The sequence below is a fragment of the Phodopus roborovskii genome, unplaced genomic scaffold (assembly GCF_943737965.1).
Source record: "Phodopus roborovskii unplaced genomic scaffold, PHOROB, whole genome shotgun sequence".
NCBI classification, from domain to species: Eukaryota; Metazoa; Chordata; class Mammalia; order Rodentia; family Cricetidae; genus Phodopus; species Phodopus roborovskii.
In genome coordinates, this window is record NW_026126517.1 from 52,904,311 (window position 1) to 52,931,080 (window position 26,770).

Genomic DNA, 26,770 nt, shown 5'->3' on the forward strand with positions numbered 1-26,770 from the left:
ATAGATTTGGCAATCACTTCAATGACCTTGACATCTATTCTGGGAAAAATGTCAAGAGCACATTTAAGAAGAAGAAAAAATTAATCGTGAAAGTATTTGCACCTAGCCCCTCCCTTTCTTAGCCTTCTTCGTGCTTATAACATCATCCGTTCACATACATATGCACAGCCACATATAAAGCTCTCCATGGTTTGTGAAAACGATATTCTGCAATCTTGAGATCTCTGCCTCCTCTTTGGAAAGATTGCACCACAGCCACACCACAATTTATCCAACAATTTCACAGGCAGGCGCTCACTTAATTTCCTTTTTCCGGGTACTTGTTGCTTTTTTGCCACCACAGAAAGAAACTGGCAAAAACCCATCACTATGTATCTCAGTGCATTGACTGCCCTTCCAAGCAGGATGCCAGAGCTGGAACTGGGTGCTGGGATGCCTTCAGAAGGGCTGTATCTATCCACTTGGCCACCTCAGCCCTACATTTCAAAGGCAGGTTTTATAAAAGATCAAATGTATTCATTCATATGTGTGTGTATACAGATTATCCATGGGAAGATATGAAGTGACAGATGAGTGTCCATCTGGGGCTTTATAAAGGGTGGGAGGGATGTCTGCCACTCATCGTGCAGACCCATCTCTGTATGTTAGGCATCACTCAATACAAACATGACTCTCCTTATAGTGCCATATGGGGAAAAAAATGAAAGTACTGACTTTCAGCACTGACTGCATACAAACTCAATGATGTAAAGTCAAAAGCATACAGAATTTAGCTTAAACTTCATCTGTTTTGAGTACCAACATCACAATCAATTCTGTAGAAACACACAGTCAGGCTCTGCAAGGTGCTCAGAGTCCAACAAAAAAAAAAAGACTTGCAATATGTCAGGCAAGCAGGTGTGGTGCAGAGCTGAGTGCCAGGTGGCAGGTGTGGTGCTGGGGGAGTGACACCTCCAGGCTCCTTTAGCAGGTGGCTTCTTGGTAAGCAGGCAGGGCACCAGCCAGCCTCTCAGGGGCTGGACTCTTTGAAGTAGAGTAAAGGTGTCTCTCTCTTTTTTTTTTTTTTTTCCAAGCACTCCTGATTTTTTTTTTCAAGGTTTCTGAAATTGACATTGAGATAAGTTCCATACTTGGAGCAAACAAAACAAAACAAAAGAAAACAAAGCAAAGCAAAAACCCTCCTTTGAAAATGTCAACCCAGTAGACTGTTTCTTAGCAGTTAAAGCCCTAATTAAAATTCTGGCTACTTTCTCAGTCTTTAATGAATGTTCAGAGGTCTTTTCAAGGAGATGGAGTTAGATTTTTTTTAAGGAGATGGAGTTAGATTTTTAGTTCAGCATATGTAAAGCAGTTGAGCAGCGTAGAGCAGGTATCCACCCTGTCCTTGCTTAGCTTTCCAAAGGATCTAGTTTACCTAGTACTACACCCTGGATCTGGAAGAGCTTGCAAAGGCTCCAACGTGACAAGCTGTGAGAAGCCAGAATGCTAAACTTGTAGAACCTGTGGAAGGTCTTGTGCTCACTAGGGACATGTACCTGTGGGAAACAGAAAAGTCTAGCTCCCTGCTCTTCCTCTTTTTCTCCTCATGATGAGGAGAGAAATGAGTTCTGTCCCACACACCTTGCTACAGGCCCAAAAGACAACAGGACAACTGCATCTCTCAAACTGTTAGCTGAAATGAACCTTTTCTCTTCCTAAGTTATCTGAAGTATCTGTCACAGCAGCACAACACTGACTAACACAAATTTTCCTAGGAAATATATAAAACCGTGACTAAGAAACACATCCCTCATGCATTCTTACTGTGATAACGCTGTACTCAAAGTCAATGACTACAAACATATGTTTGGATTCTGGCATTCCTAGAAGACTACACAAGGTTTCCTGGTGGTTTCTGTAGTTACAGGGTACCTAGCATTCCCAGCTCAGTCACTTTTCTTTCTCCTGCTGTTTCTTTTACATAAGATCCAAGAGCCTTTTGGGAGAGATACCAGGGAAAATGTTCCCAAAGAATATGTCAGGTAGTGAGCAAAGATTTACAATAAGTCCAGAATGCACCCAATATCTATTATGTGTTTTAAGACTAACTTATCCTGAACACTATCACCAAGTCAAGAACTATGAAATACCAAACAAGGAAACTACATACCCTCTGGTACCATGCTCAACAACATTCACGAGTGGAGATCATCTAGGAAGCGCCCATTGTCAAGGGCTCTGAAGAGTAAGGCTCTTCTCATACATAAATGGTCCTGATGCTGGAATTACAACAGACATACCTTCATGCACTTGCCCAAAGAGCTCCCATTATAAAAAACCAAACTTGCAGTTAAAACTTTAAATGATTGGCAAGAACAGCACGTAGTTATTCTACTTCAAATATTGCAAAGGAAAGATGAAAACTAAAAGCACCAGTATGCTTGAAGCCTGCTAAGCCTGGGCTCAGCAAAATTTGCATATATCCCAGGCACAGAAGCATGCATTCTGTTTTCACAACACTATGGAAAAATCCCAGTATTATCTTTCACCACTAGCACTGAAAGAAAATACAAATCAAATAATTCTAAAATGTGCCCTGACTGTCTCCTAGTAAAATCAAGATCATATTGCCCAAAGCAAAAATCTCAGAGGAACTGCTGCCCAATGACTGCTGCCTTAATTTCCCTAAAGGTACAAGGAGAGGTCAGGCTCATTGTCCAGAAAGCGTTCCTAGGCCTTGGTAAGCAAGGATTACAATTCCCTAAACAGAGAGGACCTGAGCTAAGCCTCAGGTACTACAATACAATAGTACCTTATGTTCAGCAAGCGTGTGTGTGTGTGTGTGTGTGTGTGTGTGTGTGTGCGCGCGCGCACATGCACAAGTAGGTGGAGGAACAGAGTCAGTATGTGAAAGAAGAAAGGACAGTAAATCTCACAAAGGAAACTATGAAGGGGAACCTAACAGACTGGTGACTTGCAAGGGCATGACATTTTTTTACTACAATGTTAAAGAGAACCATTGGACCCAAAGTCTATGTACCTCATACAGTAGAATTCGTGCAATAGTGTAGTACAGGGCTCTTACCCAGTGTTCTGTCCTCTCTCCAACAAAAGCACATCAGCAATTCAGAACAGGAATCCTTTCTTCCTGAGCATAATTATATCACATAGTATGTGTGAAATGGAACTGGGTGCTTTTGTTTGTATTTGCTGCATTCCTCATGATGTCCATGGTGAATTTACCACTCTCACTTACGGATTTTTTAAAAATGGAGGTTCAACAGTGCTAAGCAACTCTGCAAATCACACGGCCTTCAGATAGTAGAGAAAGGACATGAAGCTACATCTGTATAATACCAAAGACCTATACAGCAGTGTATCACATAGTGTGGCTCCAAGGCCATCTGCAATAGCCCATAGGGCTCTTACAAAGCTACAATTTCCTGGTACCATCAAGAACCACCAAGGTACAAACAAGGAGAAACGGATCAGATTCATGGGACCTAGGTCTTGGGAATCCGTTTCTTTACAGAACTCCCAAATGCTTCTGTTTAAGTCTCTGTGCTTAAACACTGTGTAGAGAACAGCAACTCAACTACTGATTAATATAAGAAGTCTGGCAGTGCATCCAGTTCAAGCATTCAACACACACTGCCATTGGCCCACACATTTGCTGTTTAAAACATCTTAGGGGAACCCATTTCCTCAAGATTTCTCCTGTGGAGGACAGCGACACAATTACACAATCATTTTGGAACTGTCCAAGACCAACAAGAACTGCATATTTATCTCCAACAACAACAAAAACACCTAACTAAACTGTTTTTTGTAATGAGAAATTTAACTCTTAATCACTTAATAACTACATCACTTTGGAAAGTTTGTAAAAAGCCATGTTGAAAATGGAGGGAACCAGAAGTACAAGCTACCAAGCAGGCCACACTGTTCAAATATCTGTGTTCTGCAGCTTGCACTGAATTTGGGCTCATCAGTGAGTCAGCCTGTTGTGACTTCATGACCACAGCTCATGTGAGCACAGGACTAAATTTCCTAGTAGCTCCACAGCCCGCATCTTTAGACTCAGTTCTCTGGCCCAACCATCCAATGTTATTTGCAAAGGTCCAGGACATGCAAACAAAAATGGCCAATGACACGCAGACACAGCCTGAGACTGATTCCTAAGGAGTTCCAACACTGTTTGGAAGTGTGAATAAATTCACAAAGTGGTTAAATTGAGGGGCAAAGCATCTACTTAGACGTCTAAGTACCTTTCAGCTGCTGATTCAAAGAAACAGTTTCCCCACTACACACTCACACCTCTCAGTTAATTCACTGAGTTCAAACACACTAAGGAAATAGATTTTCAAAACTGTGCGGAATCATTACAGGGAAAAAAAAATTGACCTACATTGTGGCCAACTAACTTGAGCTGAATTCTATACAGGAACAAATGAGACAGAGCACAAATGGAGAAGTAGATGTGCTAAGGGAAGAAAATGCTGCAGGCGAGCAAAGGGGGCAGGCACACTGCTCCTGAGTAGGTCCTGAGCTCAGGTCCCAGAAACTATGTTAGCTGCATACAATAAAACGTGTAACTCCAGCTCCAGGGATCTGACACCACTGGCCTCTGTGGGCAGCTGCACTCACAAACAAACCCACACACATACACATACTGCAAAATTCACATCAACATTTAAAAATAGACTAGAGCCAAAGAGAAGCCTCAACATGAAAAAAAGCAAATGGCTCCCCATCCAGTCTGCTGCTCCCTTGAGCCCCAGGCCTCAGATTACAATCGAGGCCTATTAGCTCCTACTGAAAACTAATTAGCTTCTGAGTTCTTTATCTTCAAAGTCGGATGGGAGATGACCAAAAAAAAAAAAAACAGGAAGACAGTCCAAGACTCTGGCATCTGACTCACAAGCATCATCCACTTTGCCTCCTTCCCCAGTCCTGAAACCCAACTCAACACTGGACTGCAGTCCACAGTGACTTTTCCAAATTCTTGAGAAATTCTTGACTAACTTAATTTTCAAGTGCCCAGCACTTAAAAGCCAGGACACTTCTGCACAAAAACTATTTCCCAGGATGAGGGGCAGGGTGGGGAGTCGTGGAGTAAAGCAGTGACAACTTCACTCCCACAAGGCCATGCTGGGTGGGACAGGTGAAGCTGTCCCTTTCGGGTGAGGCTTCTGGGTTTGCCACCGATCTGTCTATAGTTAGGTCTTCAAACACTATAATTTACCCACCTGGCCCTTCCATGAGTGGTTGGTTTTGTGGCTCGTGGTGGAGCTGACCCCACCCACAGAGCAAGCGCAACCATTCCTGGGCTTTCTTAAGGGCATGGCCACCACGCCCGCCCCTCTGTCTGCTCCCTGCCATCTACCCATGAGTCACAACCCTGGCCTCACCCAGAGCTTCTCCTCCCTTTCACAGATCTCCAATATCTCAGGTCTGGCCATGACCTCTGGTGCAGTCTCGCCTCATGACGTGTTCCACTTTCGCCCTGACCATTCACTTCTCACTGCAGCTCCCTCTTTCCTCTGCCCACCCTACAGCATCCCAACTACTTTACTGTGAGAATCCTACAAGGTCTCATGCCTTCCTATCCAGCCACTGCTCATTACATAGGTGGATCCGGTACCCACATCTACCCTTCTCTATCCCAGGCTTGGCTTGCTGAGCGCTTCAAGGGAACAAGCAGCAGAGGCCAGCATCATCAAAACTGCACGTGGATCCAACAACACACACACACACACACACACACACACACACCTTCAGTTCCCAGAAGGCTGGGTTTTCAGCCCCCACCTTGCTCAACCATGAGCAAAGTAAAGTGGCTTGAACTTCACTTGCCCACACTCACCCTGCCCCTTTTCTGAGATGCTGAGCCTGGTAAGCAGCCAGCTGTTAAAGGGTCTCCCTTGATGACGATGATGATGACGACGAGGACGACAACAACAACAATGCTCTGTTTCAAATCAGGCTGGTCACCAGACTCCGCCCTGCTTGGTTTCCAAACATCCACCTCTTTCCTTGTTCCCCTCAGATCCTTCCACAAGCTGCCATTAGGATGCGGTTTCTAAATGTATGTCTTACGAGACACTCATTCAACCACGGAAGGGAAGCCAGACATCTTCACCTGCATCTAGGCCACCCATGATGAGACTCCTTGGTTCTGTGGTATCCCCTGCCTTTGTCCAGGCTACCCAGGACCTCCAGAAGAGTCTGCTGCTGGCTCCACAAGCCAGGCCTCTTCATGACCTGATCTATCCAGCTGCCTGACTCCAATGCTAAACCCAAGAGGCCTGGAAATAGCAGTTCTCACATCTTAACATGGAAAAGCACCCATCTTTGGCATCTGGCATACTGAGTCTTAACCTTGGCCTAGACTTTTTCTCACCTATGCTCTCAGAAAAGCCATCAGGGTCACTTTTAGCAAATAAAATTCCCACATCAGGGTCATTTTTAACAATAAAATTCCCACATACCACATCAAGCTGACCTAAGGGACTAAATTCTGAGTAGGTGCAGCTCGTAGTATTTAACACACGGCTGCTATTGGGATTTCAAAACATATAACTGTGGTTTCACTTAATTCTTCCCAGAGGGAGGGAGGATTGTCTGGGATGTGGACAGCACAGGCCATGCCTTCAGAAACACTTCCTGCCTTTTGGACATTTTACTCCTCATTAACACCCCTGCTAAGAGGCAAGGAGGGGCGGAAATGTCCTTCTGTCAACATGACTAATGACCTGTTATCTTCAGTGATACCACTGACCCTCTGCCAGCAGGATCTGCTGACTCAGCAACAGCTCTGCTGTCCCTGGAGGGTGGATAGCAAATGCTTGCTATTGATATGGCTACCTTGGGCCAGTGCTGCATAAGGCCTACAGTAGACAGACACTGGCTCTGGAGAATAAAAGACACATTGGCCCTTGTACAGGTTGATTTTGTCATCGTTGTTAACTTCACAATAAGCTAGAGCCATCTGGGAGAAGATCTCAGTTGGGGAAATGCCTCCATCAGAATGGCCTGTAGGCAAGTCTGTAGGGCATTGTGTTGACTAATGACTGACATGGGAGGACCCAGTCCACTGTGGGTAGTTACCATCCCTGGGCAGATCCTGGGTTACATAAGAAAGCACACTGAGGTAGCCATGGCAAACAAGCCAGCAAGCAGCATTCCTGCTTCAGCTCCTACCTCCAGATCCTTGAGGTCCTGCCCTGGCTTCCCTCAATGATGCATTATAACCTTCCAGGTAACAGAGACCCTTTCCTCTCCAAGTGGCTTTCTGGGTCATGGCTTTTACCACAGTTATAGAAAGTAAACTAAAACCAGGCAATCCTAAAAGACTAGGAGACACAGGAGACTTAAGGCGGCACAAATCCCATTGTGGGTAGTCTAGAACACAGGTCAAGGAGTTTATATGTCTGAACTACTCAACAGGAAATAAAATGCATTTTTTCAATACAATAGGTTTTATTTATTTTCTCTTCTTCTGTCCCCCTGTGAATCAGGCACTGAATTTCCCAGTGCCTGAGTCAGGCACACATAAATTCAGACCTGATGACAGACAGACAGAAACCACGGTTATAAGTCCCACCCTCACATATAACCAGAGAAGTGAGCCTTGAGAGGCTGGGAAAGCACAGAGACATGCCTGAGGAGGTGACATGGGCACAGGAGAAGGGCATCACAAGCAAAAGTGACAGCACAGGCTGATGGGAGATGTCATTCTATAAATATGTTTCTCCTATTGGCTAATGAATAAAGCACTGTTGGCCAATAGGAAAGCAAGATAGGCGGGACTAAGAGACTAGGAAGAGAGAGGAAGTAGTAGGGAGGAGATCCAAGATGGAAGACGGAGAGAGCAGAACGCCAGCCCCTCTCTCCCACAAGATAAGAAGTAAGTGGAAGTACTTAGATTAATAGAAATGGGTTAATATTTAAGACAGAGCTAGCCGTTAAGAAACTAGTAACTGGTCAACAGAAATCTATCTAATACAGAGTCTCTGAGTGTTATTTGGGGCTGGTACAGCTGTGGGCCCACGCGAGCTGGCGGAAAAACTTTACCCTTAACAACAGGCAGCCATGGAAAGTCCACAAGTCACAAGCTGAGTGTATGAGAACTTAAAAACTTTTATAATACCCTACTTATTTAATTCGTGTTCTCACAGAATTCTCCAGACATATGGTAAGAATAAAACCTAGGGGAAATATCTGCATATACACTTACTCTTTTTGTTGTTGTTTTGTACAGTCTGAAAAAGAAATTACTGCTAGGGATTCTTCTTAGAAAACAGAAACACAGATGGTCTCTGTGTTTTTGGCAAAAGACATAGGGCTAAGGAGACACAACAGCTACCTGCTGCCCCATGACGGAAAGGGCAGGTATATGCAAAATCCCAGCAGGTTTAGCAGGCTGTGCTGACTCCCACCTGCCTTCCACACACCTCGCCTCAGACACAGGAGAGCGCCCACACACCATCCCTACCCACCATCTACTTCTCGTCAAAAGGAGAGCCAGGCACTGTTAATCCCAGCCTCTGTGATGGCTACCACAAGCCACTGACTACCCACTCCTTCCCCTTCTGTGTAAGAGGCCACCACCCAAAGCAAGCGACCTACTGACCTAGCACCATTACCTTCAGGTTCCCGGATGTGTGAGGTCACCAAAGACACTTCAGCAGGAGAACCACTACTACTTGTAGTCCAGAGTATTCCGAATGGACGCCTGTCTGTCCAGGACTGAGTGTTAGTGTGTAACGTGCCAGAGAACTGAATGCATGAGTTACCTGGTACCTGCCTTCAACCTCAGAGTAAACCTGAACACTGGCACATAACACCCTATAATACACAGTCTTAGAAGACTCAATGAAGTGCCTATCACAAGCAAGCATTCTCTGCCATACTTATATTTCAAAACCTTTCCCATGGATTTTTTTTTTTTTTTTAGCACAAGCTACTAAAGAAGGGTAAACGGGAGGTAAAGTTGGAAATTCTGCATCTAACAAACTTTGTTTTTAGACCTTGGGCAATTTCAGCGAATCACAACAGTTACAGAAACACTGGGCACACGTTGCCTTGCCATTTTAGAATGAAGTTACAGAAAACAGAGACATGTGAATATAACACACTATTACATAGGTTGAGTGGCTTTATTTGAATCTGAAACATCCCCTATGGGATGTTTGTGTTTGGGACACTGGTTCTGTATCCAGTGGTTAAGAACAATGGGCCACGAGGGTCAGGCCTCTAAAAAGCACACCCTTGTCCCTGGTTCCAGCTTTTTACTCCCTAGTCTTTACAATGCTCCCTCTCCCATCAATCAACCAACCCTACCCTGCCATCATTGCTCCAGCAGTGAAATCCTGAAACTGTGAGCCCATCAAACCTGTGCTCCTCAAGTTGTGTCTGCCAAGTTATTTCTGTCACAGCAAATGCCATGGGAGCTACTAGGAAATATTCATTTTTATTCATGAATAGCAGTATGGGAGGGAATGTGTGCATTTCCATAAAGTACATTAGGCAGAGTCAAGACTAAAGGCTGCTTCAAGACAATTTCATGACGTCACACTTTGCAAACAGGGACCAGTAACACAAGCGCTGAGTCAGCACTGGCAGCGTTACAATGGGGCACTGCTCTGACCAAGCCAGTGCCCACCATTCCTATCAATTTCTCTAACAAATGCACTTTTACTGTAAAAATGTATAAGGACTCAACTGTCAACTACCTCCTGAAGGTGAGAATTCCAGACCATTAATCTTTTGAGAGATTATGCATGAATGAGCTCATTAATATTCGGTGACCTGATTCTGAAAATGATCTCTCAGCTCGGGCTCTTTTTCTTAATGATGGAAAAATAGCCCGAACGCCATGAGTCCATTTGCTGCCCTTTACAGAACAGATGGGACTCCTGGCTCAGCAGGGGCCGTTGATCCAGTGGTTAAGAGCCTCAACTCTTGGGAGACCCTATGTCTTCAAACACCAGCTCCGCTACAAGGTGTTTGGGGTCTCTGTGCCCCAGTGTCCTGTCTGTAAGAAAAAGCTACTCATGTGAAATGAGGACGTGGGTTTTATGAGCATGAAATGTGTCAGTCATGGGAAGATCTGACAACAGACTGAGGGAGGCATCATACCCAGAGCACATTCAGTATCTTTGTAGTTCTCGTCACCAGGCATCCCCTTCTTAATGCTAGGTCTCTTTACAACTCCCACCATTGAGGCACTCCTCAATTCCTATGAAGCTAAATCCACGTATCCAGTCCTCTGTAAACCCAGCAAGATCGCATACCGCATGCCACACACCAAAAGATGACAGGTGAACCCTGGCACCTTGATTTCCACTGTTACCCCATCCCTTGCCAAGACTCTAAAGCACCAAGCTCATCCTCAAGCCTCTGCTGTGCTGGAGGGGCTGCTTGCCACGTGTTAGGACAAGAATCGCTCCCCTGAAGGGGCCTTATGAGAAACAGGAACCTCCCATTTCTCAGCTTTTTGTTTTTTAACTTCCTTTTTTGTTTATTCTTTGTGTCTTTCACAACATGCATCTCCATCCCATTCTTATCTGCCCTCTGCCCTTGCAACCTCCCCCTCAAAATAAAACAGAATAAAATATATAGCTCTTTTTTTTCTTTTTAATCAGAGATTTGTACTAGCTTACCTGGCTCACCTGAAGGTTCCAGAGACACAGACAGATTCTATCTGTGCTGCTGGAAAGAACAAAGCCTGAGGCAAGGCCAGTACTCAAAGAATACCTGGAGAGAAGAAGGGACGGTGACAAGAGGGCCTGTGAGGATGCAGGAAGTCCTGTCCCAGCCCCCACTCCTGAGCCGAGCGGGATGCCTCTAAAGCCCTGCACCAACATCCGGTCAGAGCTGATGCTATTCCTCAGGAGCACAGAGCTACAGCCCAACAAACCTACCCTGGGCTGAGCCTGATCCACTGATATTCCTAATGATCTGTCCCTGAACCATAGTTCCCAAATACATTCTCACGGTTATCAAGCCAACCTCTGGGGCTACTGCCACCTCTTGATTTGCTTGAGCTAATTTACTAAAGACATAAAAAGTCCTAGCCAAATTCCCCAGTTCCTTGCAGCTTTAGACGCTGAGAAAAGACAAACAACTGACAGACAAGAAGCATTCAGAGTGAGCATGTGGGCTGGGGAGAGATGCGCAAGTGCACACGTGTGAAGGTATACATGGTAACCAGAGAAAATCTGCTGATCTTTCCTCCTCAACTCACTCTGGGAATCAACAACTGACCACAGAAAGACACTCATTTGGAGCAGCTTTGCCTGATTATCAAATCCTTGATTACAATAATTAAGCCTAGATTTGTGGTTACACTAACCTCACTAAGCATCCACTCCTGAAGCATGCGCACAACTATGGCACTACTCTTCTAGTCCTTCTCGGGTGTCAACACATGAAATTAGAATTTGAGAAAGTCAGAACACAAAAGGACCATACACCTTCCACATTCGCCACCGTTCATATTAGAGAACTGAGCAATGAATGACAAGGACTAGAGTTGTCCCCTAAGCCATCGATCCATATGCACAACAGGGACTGCTGACAGACAAGCTTCTTGGTATAATCTTCAGTCTCAGATTTATAGATATAATCAAAACCCTCTGGCTCTGTGTGTGTGTGAGAGAGAGAGAGAGAGAGAGAGAGACAGGCAGACACAGACACACACAGACACACACACACACACACACACACACACACACACACACACGGACAGGAGTGACTGAGATCAGAGGACAACCTCCAAGCATCAGCCATGCCTGCTCTCCTGTTTGAAACAAGGTCCTGTTATTTCCTCAGCTGTGTGAGCCAGGCTAGCTGGCCAGGGAGTTTCAGAAGAGCCCTCCACCCACCCCCACCTCTGCCTCCAGGCAGAGGCTTACTACGATTAAAGCTGCGATTAAAGCTGCGTGTGCTATGTGGTCAGGCTTCAGTGCTAAGTGCTTTACTTTACCCACCGGGCTATATCCCCACCCCCACGAAACCCACTTTTAGCTTTATTCACTCCCCCCCAAAAAGGGCCAGAAAGTTTCCCAAGAACATCTTTCAAGTATCTAGTTGACATCTTCTCTGTGGTAGCTGTTTTACTCAGCAGCAGAAGCAAACATGGGGGCAGGCAGGGGTCTCCCATCGTTTGCTTTGAGGGAAAACAGGGATGTCTGCAGTGAAGAACAGTATCAGAGGACGACTCCACAGACCACAGAGGAAAAGGAAGGCTACCCAGGAAAAGGTTTCTCCTGATCTCTGTCCCGCAGGATCCGGAGCAGTGAGACAGGAGACAGAGAGGAGTGTGGTAGCACAGATTCAGTCACTGACACGAAGGCTCATGGAACTGGAACAGTGCAGTGTCAGTGACTCAGGGCAGCTAGCTATTGTGAAACACAGGTGCAAGTTACAAAAATGGCAGGAGAAAGCAGACGACAAGAATGTTGCCAAACTTACCCTGCAAGGTGCAGGGAGGCCACTTTGGAGACATCACTCTTTATATCTGTGTCTTAGATCACTCTGAACAAGTATTGAGAAAGGATTCAAAGATGGGAACAATGAAGGTCTTGGGCTTCTAACACTAAACAATCAACACTGATAAGGATAAAATTACATCATCTCTTCCTATCTGCCAGCTTCTGGTCTCTATATTGTACATGTGTTAACACAGTTAATCTTCACGCAACTTTACAGGGTAGGGACTATCACGCCTTTCTTCCCAAAGATGATCAAACTGAAGCACAGGTTCAGTGCAGACACAGTTGTTTATGCAAAGTTTCACAACTAGAACTAACTGCCATTCGTACTTTTTCTTCAAGTCCAAGATTCAGGCCTGCACTGAGACCACAGTGGATGGGACAGCTGGGTGGTCTGATTCACAGTCATCATCCCAAGTGCATGCCCACGCTTTGTGCTGCCAGACATCCTCTGGACCACTGTCACCTCACTCTAGGAACTGAACTGGGTCAAGTCAGACAATCTTTTCTCCTAACACAGTATTGTGTCATCTCGCAAAAGACAGCTGTCTGCAGCGCCCTGTCCACTGACAAGCCCTCTGAGCTGAGATGCTGAGAAAGCCAGAGCAAGAAGCTCTTCAGAAGGCACACAACAGTATGTGGTCTTCGCCGCCATGGGGTACTTAATTCCTTTAGAAATTCCAGAATTCTTTCCCTAAGTACAGACTGCTGGCTCCTTGAAGGCAAGCATTAAAATGCTAGTCTCCCAAAGACCTGGCATAAACATCTGACCAACCTGACTAGGGCATACCTAAGGGCTCTTCTGGAAGAGCCTATGCAGCCTGGGAGAGAAACTTCCGAGTACATAATGTTTCATCCAGCAATTACTCTTTAAATTCATTTTAAAGACCTATTTGCCCAAGCACACAATGTAATCTGTACCAGCACATTTAAACCAGCATGGTTCCTCAAGAATTAGAAACTATTTAAATTCCTAACAGTAGGAGAACAATTTTTAAAAATGATGTAAAGCCTAACTGAAAGCTACATCAATGTTAACCTATAATACATACTGATATGGAAAATGACCAAGATACAGTGTGAAAGCAGAAAAGAAAGTTCAGCAAAGCCACTCACAGAGGAGGAGTTCTCTTTTTGCTTAAATGAAAATACACAGCCATGTCCGAAGAGGAAAAAAATCACAAAGAATCCTTTATTTTCTTTCTTCTTCCTATTTTTGATGTTGTTGTTGTTTTTAATGCACTGGCTTCCTATGTAACCCAGGCTAGTCTTAAACTCCCAAACAAACCTCCTACCCCAGCCTCTCACTCTCACGTACTGGAATTACAGGTATACTGCTGTAGAAGTTTGGGACTAGAGAGGTGCCTATGTGGATCAAAAGCACTTGCTGCTCCTCCAGAAGACCTGGGTTTGATTTCCAACACCCAAATGTTGGTTCCCAGCCATCAAATTCCTTGCACATACATGGTACACATATATACATGCAAGCAAAACATCCATACACATACAAGCAAAGGGGAAGGTTTCCACCATAAGGAAATGATGAAGAAGTGAGCCAACAGGTATGCTGATGAGTCTGTATTCATCATTCTGTAATTTATACAGACACAGTAATACCACCCTGTGCTCCAAAACTTACCATTACTCATTCTTTTAAAATATTTATAAAGAAAACTTAAAAAAAAAAAAAACTAATGGGTGATATCATGACAAGAGAAATAGGCTTCTTCTTTATTTTTTTTTTCCCCTTTTAATTACTTCAAGCTTCCAAAGAAAATCAATCTTATCAGAAAAACAGGTTGACACCACAGCCCACACTCAGCCTCAGTAACAGCCAGCACTTTTGGAATCAAGCGCAACAGCCTGAACTCACATCCTGTCTGGAATCCACATCTGGCCCTCACTGGTGCCCATCTAAGCCCAAACCCTTACCCTCCCACCTAAAATGACTATTCCTCTTAATTATGATTTTCAAAGAAGCGGGAGTGAACTGTGCCACAGAGGTCCCATCTAGTCAAACCATCAAAAACTCATCCAGACTACTCCATAATCAGGTATAACACCTCCTCCCGCCCAAATGAGGCAAATCCATTCTTTGAGGTTTCTAGAAACACAAAATAACCAGCACCTACACACACACACACACACACACACACACACACACACACACACACACACTGGGTCAAATCTCCAGGGTCCAGAAGTTTTACCCTTCATAAGTAAACTCTTTAACAATGATCAAGCCAAACTTCCTTCAAGGACTTCAAGGTCACACACTCACACACACACACACACACACACACACACACACACACACACAACATTAGATCATCTAAAATGCCACATGTAACAGTAAATTACCACCTCTGTCCACTAAATGACACCTAAGAGAAAGTTAATAGTCCCCCAGAAAACCTTTCTGAGCACTTCCCAAGGCCTGTCTCATCACCCTCCATGCAGCTCTTGAGGCAGAAGGCAGGGTACTTCTAAGCTTGCAAATTTGTCCTTTACCTCCATGAACACCCCTCAGCTGCCCATCACATACTGCAGCCCTCCTTCCCATGTTGCAACCGTCACTGCTGGTACTGCTGACATTCTATGAAGCCATCAGTGTTTTAACCCCCAAATCTCAAGTCTATTGAAAGTTCGTGGCACATATGTAGATGTACATACACACACACACACACACACACACACACACACACACACACACACGAGAGAGAGAGAGAGAGAGAGAGAGAGAGAGAGAGAGAGAGATGCACTCATGTTTCTCAGAAAAATGGAGCCCACAGTTACCAGTATCACTATGGGTACACTTTTATACACATAATGGCCACATTTACCGGAAAATAGGAAAAGATACCCAAGTTCATCCTACCCACAACACATCTGGCTGGCCATTTTCCTCCCAAGGCAAAGCCTAGATATAAAACTCACAATGTTTTGACTGAATGCAGGCACCCCACATTCAAGGAGAATGTATCAACATTAAAAAAAAAAAAAAAAAAAAAAAAAAAAAAAAGCCATACCCCAGGTGCATCAGCAGAACACAAAGGTGATAAAAGCAGATTAAGAATTCCAAGGAGTGAAAGTCTCAGAGCCTTGTCCCTAGTCTTCCTGCAAGTACATCATTCCTCCAGCTACACCACGCAAGGGCTCCTGACTCATCTCCCATCATGATCCTCTCTAACCCCAGAAATCACCTTCCTAAGACAAAAACTTGGCTACACAGTACCTAAGAGACCCACTGACAGCCTCCTTACTAGCAGGGCAGAGTGCAACTCCACTGTAGTGTGGCTCCTGGCCTCCACCACTCGGGTGACCCCCTCCTGCTCCACACCTGGACAATGCACAATGCCCTTCCTCCCTCCTTTTGGCCTATTCTGAATCACCTCCTCTAAGTCCTCTCTCATTTCCCCCAAATGTATGAAACCCCTCAAAGCTGTAAGAGCCTCCTGTAGAGGCTGCTGGTAGTCCCCACTGCCAGTCTTCTCCCCTCCCCTGTCCCAGCTAGGTCCCATGTGGTGAGGGGGGTGTCCAAATGTTCCCATGCCTCTTAAGTTTCTCAAGTCTTTTTCTGCATTTGAAAAACTGAAATTATAATGGCTAAAATCTTTGTAATACAGTGTAAGAAAAATGATTTGTGTAAAGAACCTACTACAAAGTTTGGAACTTAGTAAGGGGTGGCTAATAATTATGTCACAGACACTATCTAACCTGGGAAAATTACAACTTCTCTAGCTTGCTTTTCTCATCTCTAAGGACAGGGAATGAGGAAACCTATGGGAAAGGTGTGAACCAACACAGAAAACAATCAGAAAGCAATTAAGAGCTAAACTGTAGAGTAATAACAGGATGTCTGAGAAATGGACTATTTCTCTAACTTGGTAAAAGTGTGGATCCATAGGGAAAACATCACTTTCAATCCTCTTTGCTGTAAGCATTCAGTCCTTAATGTGTAAGTAATTGGTCTTTTACTGAATAATTAAGTTTAAGTAGATAGGCGTGTCACCCCTATGCCTTAGCTCTTACAGAAAGTAAAACAATTCTAAAATCCCCCCAAAAAAAGGAGACTTCAACAGTAACTTGACATCACAGAGCAATTGCCTAATTTTGTGGTTGCTACATGGCTGCTCACAATGTATTAAATAACATTAGCAGGTGCAAGTGCTTGGGTTTTAATCCTGAATAACTACACCACAGGGGCTGCTACCCTTGCAGCTCCTCATCCTTTCTCTCTAATGAAGTACAGCAGACTCTCTGCTCTTCTTCCAGTTGCAGTCATCGCCTGCCTCTCATGCAGCCTCATCTACTCCTCCCCTGTCAGCTATAAACAATAAAAGAGGTGCTCAAAAGGCTAGGCAATAATTACTCATTTATAAAGTCATCTAAACATTACAGGATGTGTGATTTTTTTTTAATTGCTGAAAATAATTTCAGAACTTTAATTTGGGTTTAACAAACTCCGGGGGTTGGGGGTGGGGACGGGGCCTCTTTAAACTTCATCTGAGAAACACTGTAATAATAAGTTCTTGCCACAGTGTTCAGAAAGATCTTGCATTGGTACTGATCTTCTAAATCCTCAGACTAACCCTGTGAAGTAAGCAGAGCTCTAATGCATGCAGAAACTCCGGCTGGAATCGAGTATCCAAGACACAGAGAACTCTGTCTTCAACTATCTAAATCCAACATGTGGACCCCACTGCCCTTCATGACAAGATCCAAAGAGCCTTGGTAAAAGATAACCAAAAGCAACATGAATCCAGGTGAAACCAAGGCGGTGGATATGAGAAACTGAGAAGATGACATTTTAAGAAAAAAACAACAGACCTTGGTGACAAGATGGGGGGGGGGGGGGAATCCGCGTTAAATAACTTCTTCTAAATGGGGATGATAGCCCCTTGCTGGAGCAAGCAACAGGTGCTGAAATTGAACCCATAATCATGGCAAATGTTCATAGTGTGTAAGAATTATTTCAAAGACAGTCAAAGACGGTACAAGAGAGATGGAGAACAAAACCTTCCAAGCAAAAACAACTGATTCGGAGAGGGCTGACTGACTAGTTTCAACAGGAAGGGGAATTATGAGGAGTCATTTATGCAACAAGCACTCTCAGGCCCACAGTGTACCACATAGTGGCCTAGGTTCAGCCATGAACACCCCTGCCCTCAAGTGGATAATGGTTTGGTTGGGTAGACATGTAGGGAACACGTCAAGCATATAAGGTTTGAGCTTAGTTGGTTGTTAAGAGCTCTAGAACTAGAAAACAAATGAGTTAGGCTATGAGAAAGAATGATGGGAGGAGGATGGGTGCTGGAAACATTTTCACCGGGCAACCAACAAAAGACTAGCTAAAGGTGAAGAGGAGACAACAGAAAATTCTAGAAAGGTAGCTGTTTATTGAGCAAGACCTACTGGGCACAAGGGCAAGGCTTTGTGCTTACAGGAGAGAATAAGAGCATGCAAGGCACTTCAAGGAGACAAAAGCGAAAGGGTCTAAGTACAGATACCGAAAGAACCCATGCAGAGACAGGAAGGGGCAAGCAGCAGGCAGATGCAACAACTGTCGTCTGCCCAAAGCCACGCTCAGGATGAGCTTCCTGACCCTCAACCTGCATTGTTGGGAAGCCACGCAGAGGTAGATTAGATAAGTGACCAACACGTCTGCAGCTGGTGAGTAGACTGATGAAGTAAGCTACCCTCTCCATCTCACAGTCGCCAACATCTGTATTTAAGTCATCACAGGGCTTCGATCGACTCTAAGGATCACAGCTTCTTTCATCTCTGTATCCCTAATAACTAGTAAGTAATGGTACTTCAATAAATATTTAACAAGGCCAAGTTTAAATCACATGACTCAAGAAGGGAGGTCTAAATAGCTAAAGGTTTGATGGATATGAGAGACAGAATGGACCAGACTCATCCCATGTGTTCAGTGTGATTTGTAGCTGTCTTGACACTTCAGCAAACGGGGGGAGGGGGGGGAGCCAGAGATGGCATCTAATAGGGTGCAAAGCCCTGAGAAAAATCACTGTAATTCCCTGTCTCAATTTGTAAATGAAACTGTGGGAGCAAATGAGAGGTTGCAGAACTTTCAGTGGAGAGTAAGTGTCTATCATTATCCCAAAGCCTGTAGCCCAGGTAGAGGGAGCAGTCCTCCCTTTTGGCTGTGCTCCCAAATTACAGGCAATAAAACATACAGCTGGTATGGCCACCACACTAAGGACTAAGCTCCCCATCAAGAGTAGTGAGGAGAAAGGAGCCTGGAGTTAGAGGCCAGGGCCACCACTGAGTTATACAGATCTCAAACAAGAACAATGGCTAGCCCAAGGAAAAGCTGCATGAAACAAACAGGCTTTCAAGGTAGACATTCCTGTCTGGCATGAATAAGCCCAATCAATGGTCAGGGTGAAATAAAACAGACAGAAATCCTTTTTCACAGGACCTTGATTTGAAGCTGTGAGAGCAGTACTTACCCAGTAAAGAAGGCTATCCTTGGCTTTGATATGTTTGTTTACTGTATTTACAGAATGCCATCAGACTGCATTTTGGGCTTCTGAGCTGTCACTGATGATACCTAACGCGCCCAAAACTCTCAATCTCCTAAGCCAAGCAAAATTCTGCAGCTTGACAGGAAATCTCACAAAATGCAGAAAGGAATGAAAAGCCAATCCAAAGAAAGCTTCCAATTCCACAGTAAAACTCAAAACACTACACAGAGCACTGCATGGTTTATAGTCAAGAGCTTTTTACTACGTCTTTTAATAACTGCATTTCAAATCCCTTGAAAAGCATTTTAGTAACATTTGCTACATTCTGAAAATTATACAACTTTAAAGCAGTGAGCTTACCACTTAGGTAAGACAGCGAAGCGGAAAAACTAGATCATGCGTTTGAAAATGCCCGCAAAACAATACAAGCCTGAGGGAACTGGATGGTTTTCCTACTGAATTAAATTAGGGGAGGGGGAGGTGCTCTGATCCTGGCCAGGGTAATCTTTGTGATTACACAGAGGCAGCCATGGGAACCAAGGAAAGTTAATTCAAGAGGAACATAACTTAAGATGTTGCGAAAGCACGCAGTTCTGATTTGCTAAACTCTTGTCAGCGCTGGAGATCGTTATCGGTCCGTGTTCTAACAAACCCGGACATCTGACCAGAGCGTCTTTGAGAATGACAGGGTATTAGCGTTACCAAAGGACGAACAAGGTATTTTGCATTCCGAGGCTCGGCCTTTAGGCTCTCTCCCCGCCCCCCAGCAGCCTTCCATTTCCTGAACCTTTGGATTGCTACAGGCTTACTTCCTACACATACCTGGGTTTGGGATGCCTTCCCCTTTAACAGTTAAAGCTAAAGTCCTGAGGCAAATCCATGGGTTAAAAGTTCGGCGTCTACTCCCGCCCCGACCCTCCTAGAAGCTCAATCAGCATCTGTCACTGGACAAGTTCGGCCCGGCAGATGGTTAATTTTCGTAAACAACTCTGAATAGGTACGGCATCAGTGAGTGATAGGACAGACCCAAGCAGGCTCTGTGGTGGCTCAGGGAGAGAGAGGCGGCAGCAGGGCTGACTCGCGGAAGGAGCCACTGCAGACGAATGGCAGTTCCAACCACGCAACAGGTCCACGCACGCAGTGCCCCGGTGGCGGGCACCTGGGCACCAGCTCTCCTCCCGCCCTGCACCCCGAAGCCACCATAGGGCCACTGGAGCCGGCAACGCGCCATCTCTCCAGGGCACAGCCCACAAAGATAAGGCCAGGAGCACATTCCTTACAGATGCCAAGATACCGAGGCTTACTTGTGCGTTGCCAGGTCCCAAATGTCCTCTGGGACCTGCTTTAACCCAAAGAGAGGCGCTCCGGGCCACTGGCCCAGGAACTGGCCGCCAGCCGATCGGCCCTGGGGCGTGATGGGGCGCATGGTCGCCCTCATCTGGGAACAGTGTGAGCTACCTGGATGCTCACCTAACCGGCATTAGATCCCAGACGAGGATCTAAGCTTCTTTTAGGGATCAGAACCTTTTTTCCACTAGCCAAGTAACTACTTGTTAGATACCAAGTGTTTCGGTACAAATGAAAAAGAACTTTTATTGGAGGATGAGGCAGGGGAAGCAAGGAGGGATGGGGACGGCTGAGTGCAGCAGTGGTTCCTCGCTGGCCAGGGTCTGCCAGCGAAGCAGTCGGCCGAGGAGCGCGCGGACCCGACCGCCGCGCCAGGTGAGGCGGGCACTCACCTCGGGGAGCTCCCGGAGCTGGTTGGCGTCCAGCAGCAGCTCCTCCAGGCTGCGGGCATAGCGGTAAATCTCCTCGGGGACGTAGACCAGCGAGCAGTGGCGCTTGTCGATGGCCTCCACATGACGGTTGCACCGCCACAGGGGAATGCAGTGGAACATCGCCGCCCCCGCCGCCGCCGGAGCCGTGTCCCGAGCCGCGGAGCCCGGGGCTCGGAGCCCGCTCCGCCCGGCCGCCCCGCTGCTCCCCGCCCGTGGCCCGCTCCGCGCTCGTTGCTGGCCCCAGGCTCGCTCGCGCCTCGCAAGGGCTCCACGGTCCCGAACGCTCGGAGGAAAGCCACGGAAACCCTCGCCGCGTCGCGCGCCTTCGCCACCGCCGGAGCGTCCCCTCCCACCTCCCCCACCGCCGCGCTCCGCTTCCTACTCGCGGCTGCCGCGCACTGGGCATGCGCACACGGCGGCACGCGGAGGGCGTGTCCCGGTCGGGGATGCTCCGCTCCGGGTTTTCCTGGAGATCCAGCTCCCGGGGAGGGTCGGTGGAACCGGGGCTCTTGCTGTCTCCTCCTCGCTGGGATTCGCGCAGCGTGGCACTCTGGAGGGAACTGCGCTGTAAAAAGACCTGAGAAGGACGGGGACCGAAAGCCAAAGGGAGCCAAACAACTTCCGAGTTTTAGTTTTACTCACCGTGCCTCTTCTCGCTCCCCTTCCCCAAAACAACTTTCTCTTCCGGGGTCAGGAAGTACCGCCCCGCCGCGTACCTTGAGCCTGGGGTATCACTGGAGCGGGTTCTGGCTTTCTGACCCCCTCCCTCCTTGTCCCTCTTGTCTCCTGCGCCTGTTCACACTCACCGGAGGGCTCTGTCCTGAGAGCATCTTCAGTAAGTAGGGCTTATCTGAGATGTAAGCATCACCCAATTCCTGATGCCACCAAAAACATGGGGTCAGAGTCTTTAAAATCTTTTCCAAGGTGCTCTGCGAAGAAAGCAGTAGGCGAAGGTGCACTTCGGAGCCAGTTCTACATGGCCCGCAGGTGTCCCGGGGCCTAACCTAAGCTGAAGTACAGAAGGGACTGGTCACGGAGGCCAGATGAGCCTCCTGCACCTGGCTCCTGTGTTTCTTGGACAGCACCCTGCTCCATACGAAAGGGAGATTGCATCCCAAGAAATAACCTTGACACGTTTCTGTTACCATAGCCAGACACTTGAACTATCCATCCCTATTCTCATGCTGTTCACCAGTGACGATCTTAAAATAACAAAAGACACTCTTTCATGAACGGTTGTTGATCCGGTCTAAACCAAACGTAGTAGCAATGGACTGTTTTAAGAGTCTTCTCTGACTCCCCACCCAGCCACGGAAGCCCCTTGCTCCCACAACTCAGTTCTGGAGAAGCCTGCAAGTTTGGCATTTTTAGTGACCAAAGCAAAGTTTGCGCTGAATCCTGACTCTTCAGTACTTCTAACTGAACAGGGCACTTTGCCCAAGTGGAGACAGGAGGGGACACATAACCCTCTCCTCTCTATAAGGAACGAGGGGGGGAGGGGGGGACTCTTTATCTTAATTGAAAAGGGAGGAAATTCGGCTTTTGTTTCTAGCTCAGGATTACCACCTAGGCCAGCTAGTTACAGCCAGTGCCTAATTCCTGCCACTGCCACTTGCTTCTCCGTTTATGCTGACTTGAGTCCTGCATTCTTGAGGAGGACTTTGAGCCTCCCCTCCTTCATTCTTACATTCCAGGAGAATGGATAAAGCCCATTTTCTGCCACCTCACATGGAAAACTTTGGTTTCTGATTGAGACATCCATGAAAATGCCTCATTAACTTTGCGGGTTTTCCAACTGCTTTTTTAAAAATTACAGAAAGCTGACCTACTCGGCTTAATGTTGATTTTTTTTTTCAGAGACATTCACACTAGATTATTATGATGGATGTATTTTTAAAATGCGGCTCTTCTTTTGAGGATCCCAACCTGAAATAAGCATTTCTATGCTTCCCTGTGTTGTGAGCTTGTATCTTCTTATTTCCAAAGACATCATGGCCTTTTAATCAACAGCAGATACTGTCACCGGCTTTACAGATCCTGTAAACTACCCTGGTGCCGGATTCCTGTTCAGTTAACTCTGTATTCTAGTTAGTTTTCTGTTGCTGTTATAAACACCATGACAAAAAGTAGCTTAAAGAGCAAACGGTTTATTTGGCTTATATTTCGGGCTCACAGCCCATCGTTGAGGGAAGCCAAAGCAGGAACTCAAGCAGGACAGGAATCTGGAGAAAGGAACTGATACAAAGGCTTGCTTTTTTTTTTATACTAGCCTAGACCATCTATCTGCCTAGGGATGGTATCAATCCCTAGGACTGATGAGCCCTCCCACATCAGTCTTTAAGCAAGAAAATGTCTTGCAGACTTCTGATGGAGACATTTTCTCACTTGAGGTTCCCTCCTCCCAGATGACTCTCCTTTATGTCAAGTTGACAACCAGCACAGGAGATGAGGGTTTTATTTGGCTTACTTGTCAGGATCACAGTCCATCACTAGGGTAAGTGAGGACAGGAACTCAGAGCAGAAACTGAAGCAGAGGTGGTAGAGAAATGTTGCTTATCAGCTTGGTTTCCTTAGCTTACTGGCCATGCTTCCTTGTATAATTCAGTACCACCTGCCCACTATAGTTGTAATAATTCAGGGTAGTTTACTGAACAACAACAGATAATTAAGGTGCACATTATTCACCAAGCACATGCTAGATACTAGAAATACAACAAAGTTAAGATCACCTTGTCACCGAGAGAATGAAAATGGCTCTATTACTGGTATGCAATTTAAATGCTAATTTTTTGTAAAATGGTATAATCATTGCCTTTTTAAATTACAAATCCAAAGTGGTAGCTGATAAGATGGAGATGACTGGGAATCCAGAAATCCAGACATATAAAATTTAAAATGAGAGTGGCATACAACCTTGTAGCCATTGGAGCTTTAAATAACAAACAAAACAAAAAAAACAAAAAAGGAAAACAAAAAAACCCTGATAATCCTGTGTTATGAAAAATACAAAGTAACAGGAACTCAAGCATTGCTGACAAGAAAATAAAATGTCGAAACCATTATGCAAAATAATTTGAAGTTTCTCTGTATACCTGCCCTAATGATCCAACCATTCCACCCTATGGTATACATACACACACACACACACACACACACAAACTGGTTCAAGTTAGTTGTAAAGCTCAATGGTCATTTTGTTACTATTAGTCAAAACATTGAAACAAATATTAATCAACAGATTAGAACCCAATGATAAAAGGAAATAAACTAATAAAATAAGTCTTTAAAAAAAATGAATGTAAGCCTGTCGTTGGTGGTGCACACCTTTAATCCCAGCACTCGGGAGGCAGAGGCAGGTGGATCTCTGTGAGTTCGAGGCCAGCCTGGTCTACAAGAGCTAGTTCCAGGACAGGCTCCAAAGCAACACAGAGAAACCCTATCTTGAAAAGACAAAAAAAAAAAAAAAAAAAAAAAAGGAAGAAAGACAGAAAGAAAAGAAAAGAAAATGAATGTATCTCAAAAATCAGATCCATGAAAGAAGCCAAATACAAGGCAGGCAGTGGTGGCACACACCCTTAATCCCAACACTCAGGAGGCAGAGGCAGCCAGATATCTGTGAGTTCAAAGCCAGCCTGGTCTGCAAGTACAATACAATAAAGCACATACTATATTATATAACATATATAAATTATAAAAAATGAAAACTAATATAAAACAATACTGTCTAAATCAATGAAGGCATTCAGCTAATTTGTGTGGAAGTAGAAGAGGGATGTGAATAGCAAATGACTTGGTATAATTTGGGAAATGATGGAACTATTTATTTGGGTGATAATTACATACATGTATGCATTTATTAGACTCAAAACAATCTCCTTAAAATTGCAACATTTAACTATACAAAATTTATATGTGAATAGGTTTAATTCTTTTAACTAACAAATAAGAGACTGGCGAGATGGCCCAGTGGGTACAAGCACTTGCTACATACACAAGCTTGAAGACCTGAATTTGGCTGCCTGGCACCCATACAGAAGCCAAGTGTGGTGCATGAGACTCTGACCAGCCCAGACAACCAAAAAAAAAAAAACCAATAATCTCCAGGTTCAGTAACAGATCCTGTCTCAAGAGAATAGGACAGCTGATAGTGACTCCTAGCCTCTTCACAAGAGTTCCAGGATCGCACGTGCGCGCACACACACACACACACACACACACAGAGAGAGAGAGAGAGAGAGAGAGAGAGAGAGAGGCAGTGTATACTACAGGCAGCTATAAATTACAGTCCAGGCTAGGAATCATGTTGTGGTAAGTGGCTACCATGTATCTGCCATATGCCAGGTACTGGGTTAGTTTTCTGGGAAACAAAGGGAGAGCATGGCAGAGCATGGAGTCTTTCTGGGAGAAAGGCTGTTGTCAAAGGAATAATATCAAGATATAAACTATAATGTGACAAAGGGTCTTTTTTCTAATCTAGAAAATCTATCAAGAGCCTGACCTTTTCATCTTGTAAAGGAATACAGGAGTGACCCTCTGAGGTAGGGGTGTGTGTGTGTGTGTGTGTGTGTGTGTGTGTGTGTGTGTGTGTGTGTGTGCAGGCCCGCGCACTCAAGCCTGCAAACACACACACACACACACACACACACAGAGTGTCCACACTTGAGCTTGGCACACTGCAGGATGTCAAGCCTGGTGCTCTACCCACTGAGCCATCGCCCTGGCACTTGCCCTTGTTTTTCCATTAAAATATTTATCACATCTACACTCTCAAGATAGTCCTGAAATGGCTGGATTTGTGTTTTCTGTTTTTGTTTTCTGTTGATGCCATCTGACTCTCATCCTTCCCTTGTAGAACAGTTTCCTATGAATGGAACATTCCCTTCAAGTGGACAAAGAAGCTGTAAACAAACATCAGATGTCTGGGAAGGGGAAACGTGAAACATCCTTGTAGCTCCCTAAACAAATTTATAGATGCAGCAAGCAACTGCTGGGAGGGAGACCACCAGCCAGGCTGCCCAGAGGAGCTTTCTGGGAACTTTTGATCTGCTGGCAAGATGAATAGAGAGCTCCAAGGCTACAGCTTTCATGCGCTATCACAAGTACTGGGGTGGCCTTTTGGAGGAAATAGCTGCTTGTAAGTTATCCCTGCTCCTAGAAATAACCTCCCACCCACAGTACTGTCAGTAAACCCCCCCCCCCGGGGGTGGGGAATAACTCACAGAATCACAGAGTTAGACTTTGGTGGGATGGGTTCCCTTTCTGGAACACCCAGGTGTTATGTCTCCCCAGGACACTTTCTTTTCCTGCTATCTTTTGAGTATATTTTCAAATTCTATTTTGTGAAATCTACTAGTGATCATGGTAGCCCTAGTGAATAGAGTACACACCTTTACATTTTCACAGTCTGGCCAAACAATATTAGCAGGAGCTGTAGATCCCTTCTAAAGGTGTGCCTCTTGTAAGGAGAAGCAAGTGCCTTGAAAACAATGCTTCCTAGACCCTAAGAAAGCAGGCTGTGTCTTTCACTGGGGGATAAAAAACGATCCCAGATGCCACCCCCCTGTTGTTGGGAAGCTCCTATGATTGCATACAACTTTGATAGATTCTCCAGGAGACAGTTGGTCAGCCACAAAGACATACCTGAAAAACAAACAAAGAAACAAAACATCTTGGAGTTTTTTGCATCTTATCCAGATTATTGTATGAAGCTGTGTGTGTGATTGTTACCTGTTTTTATTCTGCTCTCAAATGAAAACTACTGTTTTACAAAAACTTGCTCTGGTGTACTAAATTTTTAAGCTTCCCATTTGGTTAAATTTAAGAAAGTTAATAAAATGAATTCTAGAGGTTATTGCTATATGAAAAGCACACCTATACAACTAGTAGTTGTTACTTTCTTTTTGTTTTTTAACATTTATTAGATTTTGTTTAGGTCGCATACAACCCAGTGGATTTCACTGTGACATTTCATTTTCCTGCATACATGTCATTATTTTTCAGTTTTTATATCATTGCCCCCTCC

At 45.2% G+C, this 26,770-nt stretch overlaps 1 protein-coding gene across 2 annotated transcripts in view; it reads right to left on the reverse strand.

The window, feature by feature from the left end:
• Lrrc1 (leucine rich repeat containing 1) overlaps window positions 1–21,104 on the reverse strand; it is a 117,660-nt gene extending 96,556 nt beyond the window's left edge. The window contains exon 1 of one of the 2 annotated variants that reach the window (XM_051197992.1): window positions 20,710–21,104. In XM_051197992.1, the coding sequence (XP_051053949.1) occupies window positions 20,710–20,868 (159 nt within the window). In that variant the 5' untranslated portion in view covers window positions 20,869–21,104. Of the gene's footprint in view, window positions 1–2,149; window positions 2,171–20,709 lie in introns of those variants that run through there. The other variant, XM_051197993.1, reaches the window with a different exon arrangement.
• Window positions 21,105–26,770: the final 5,666 nt, after the last annotated feature.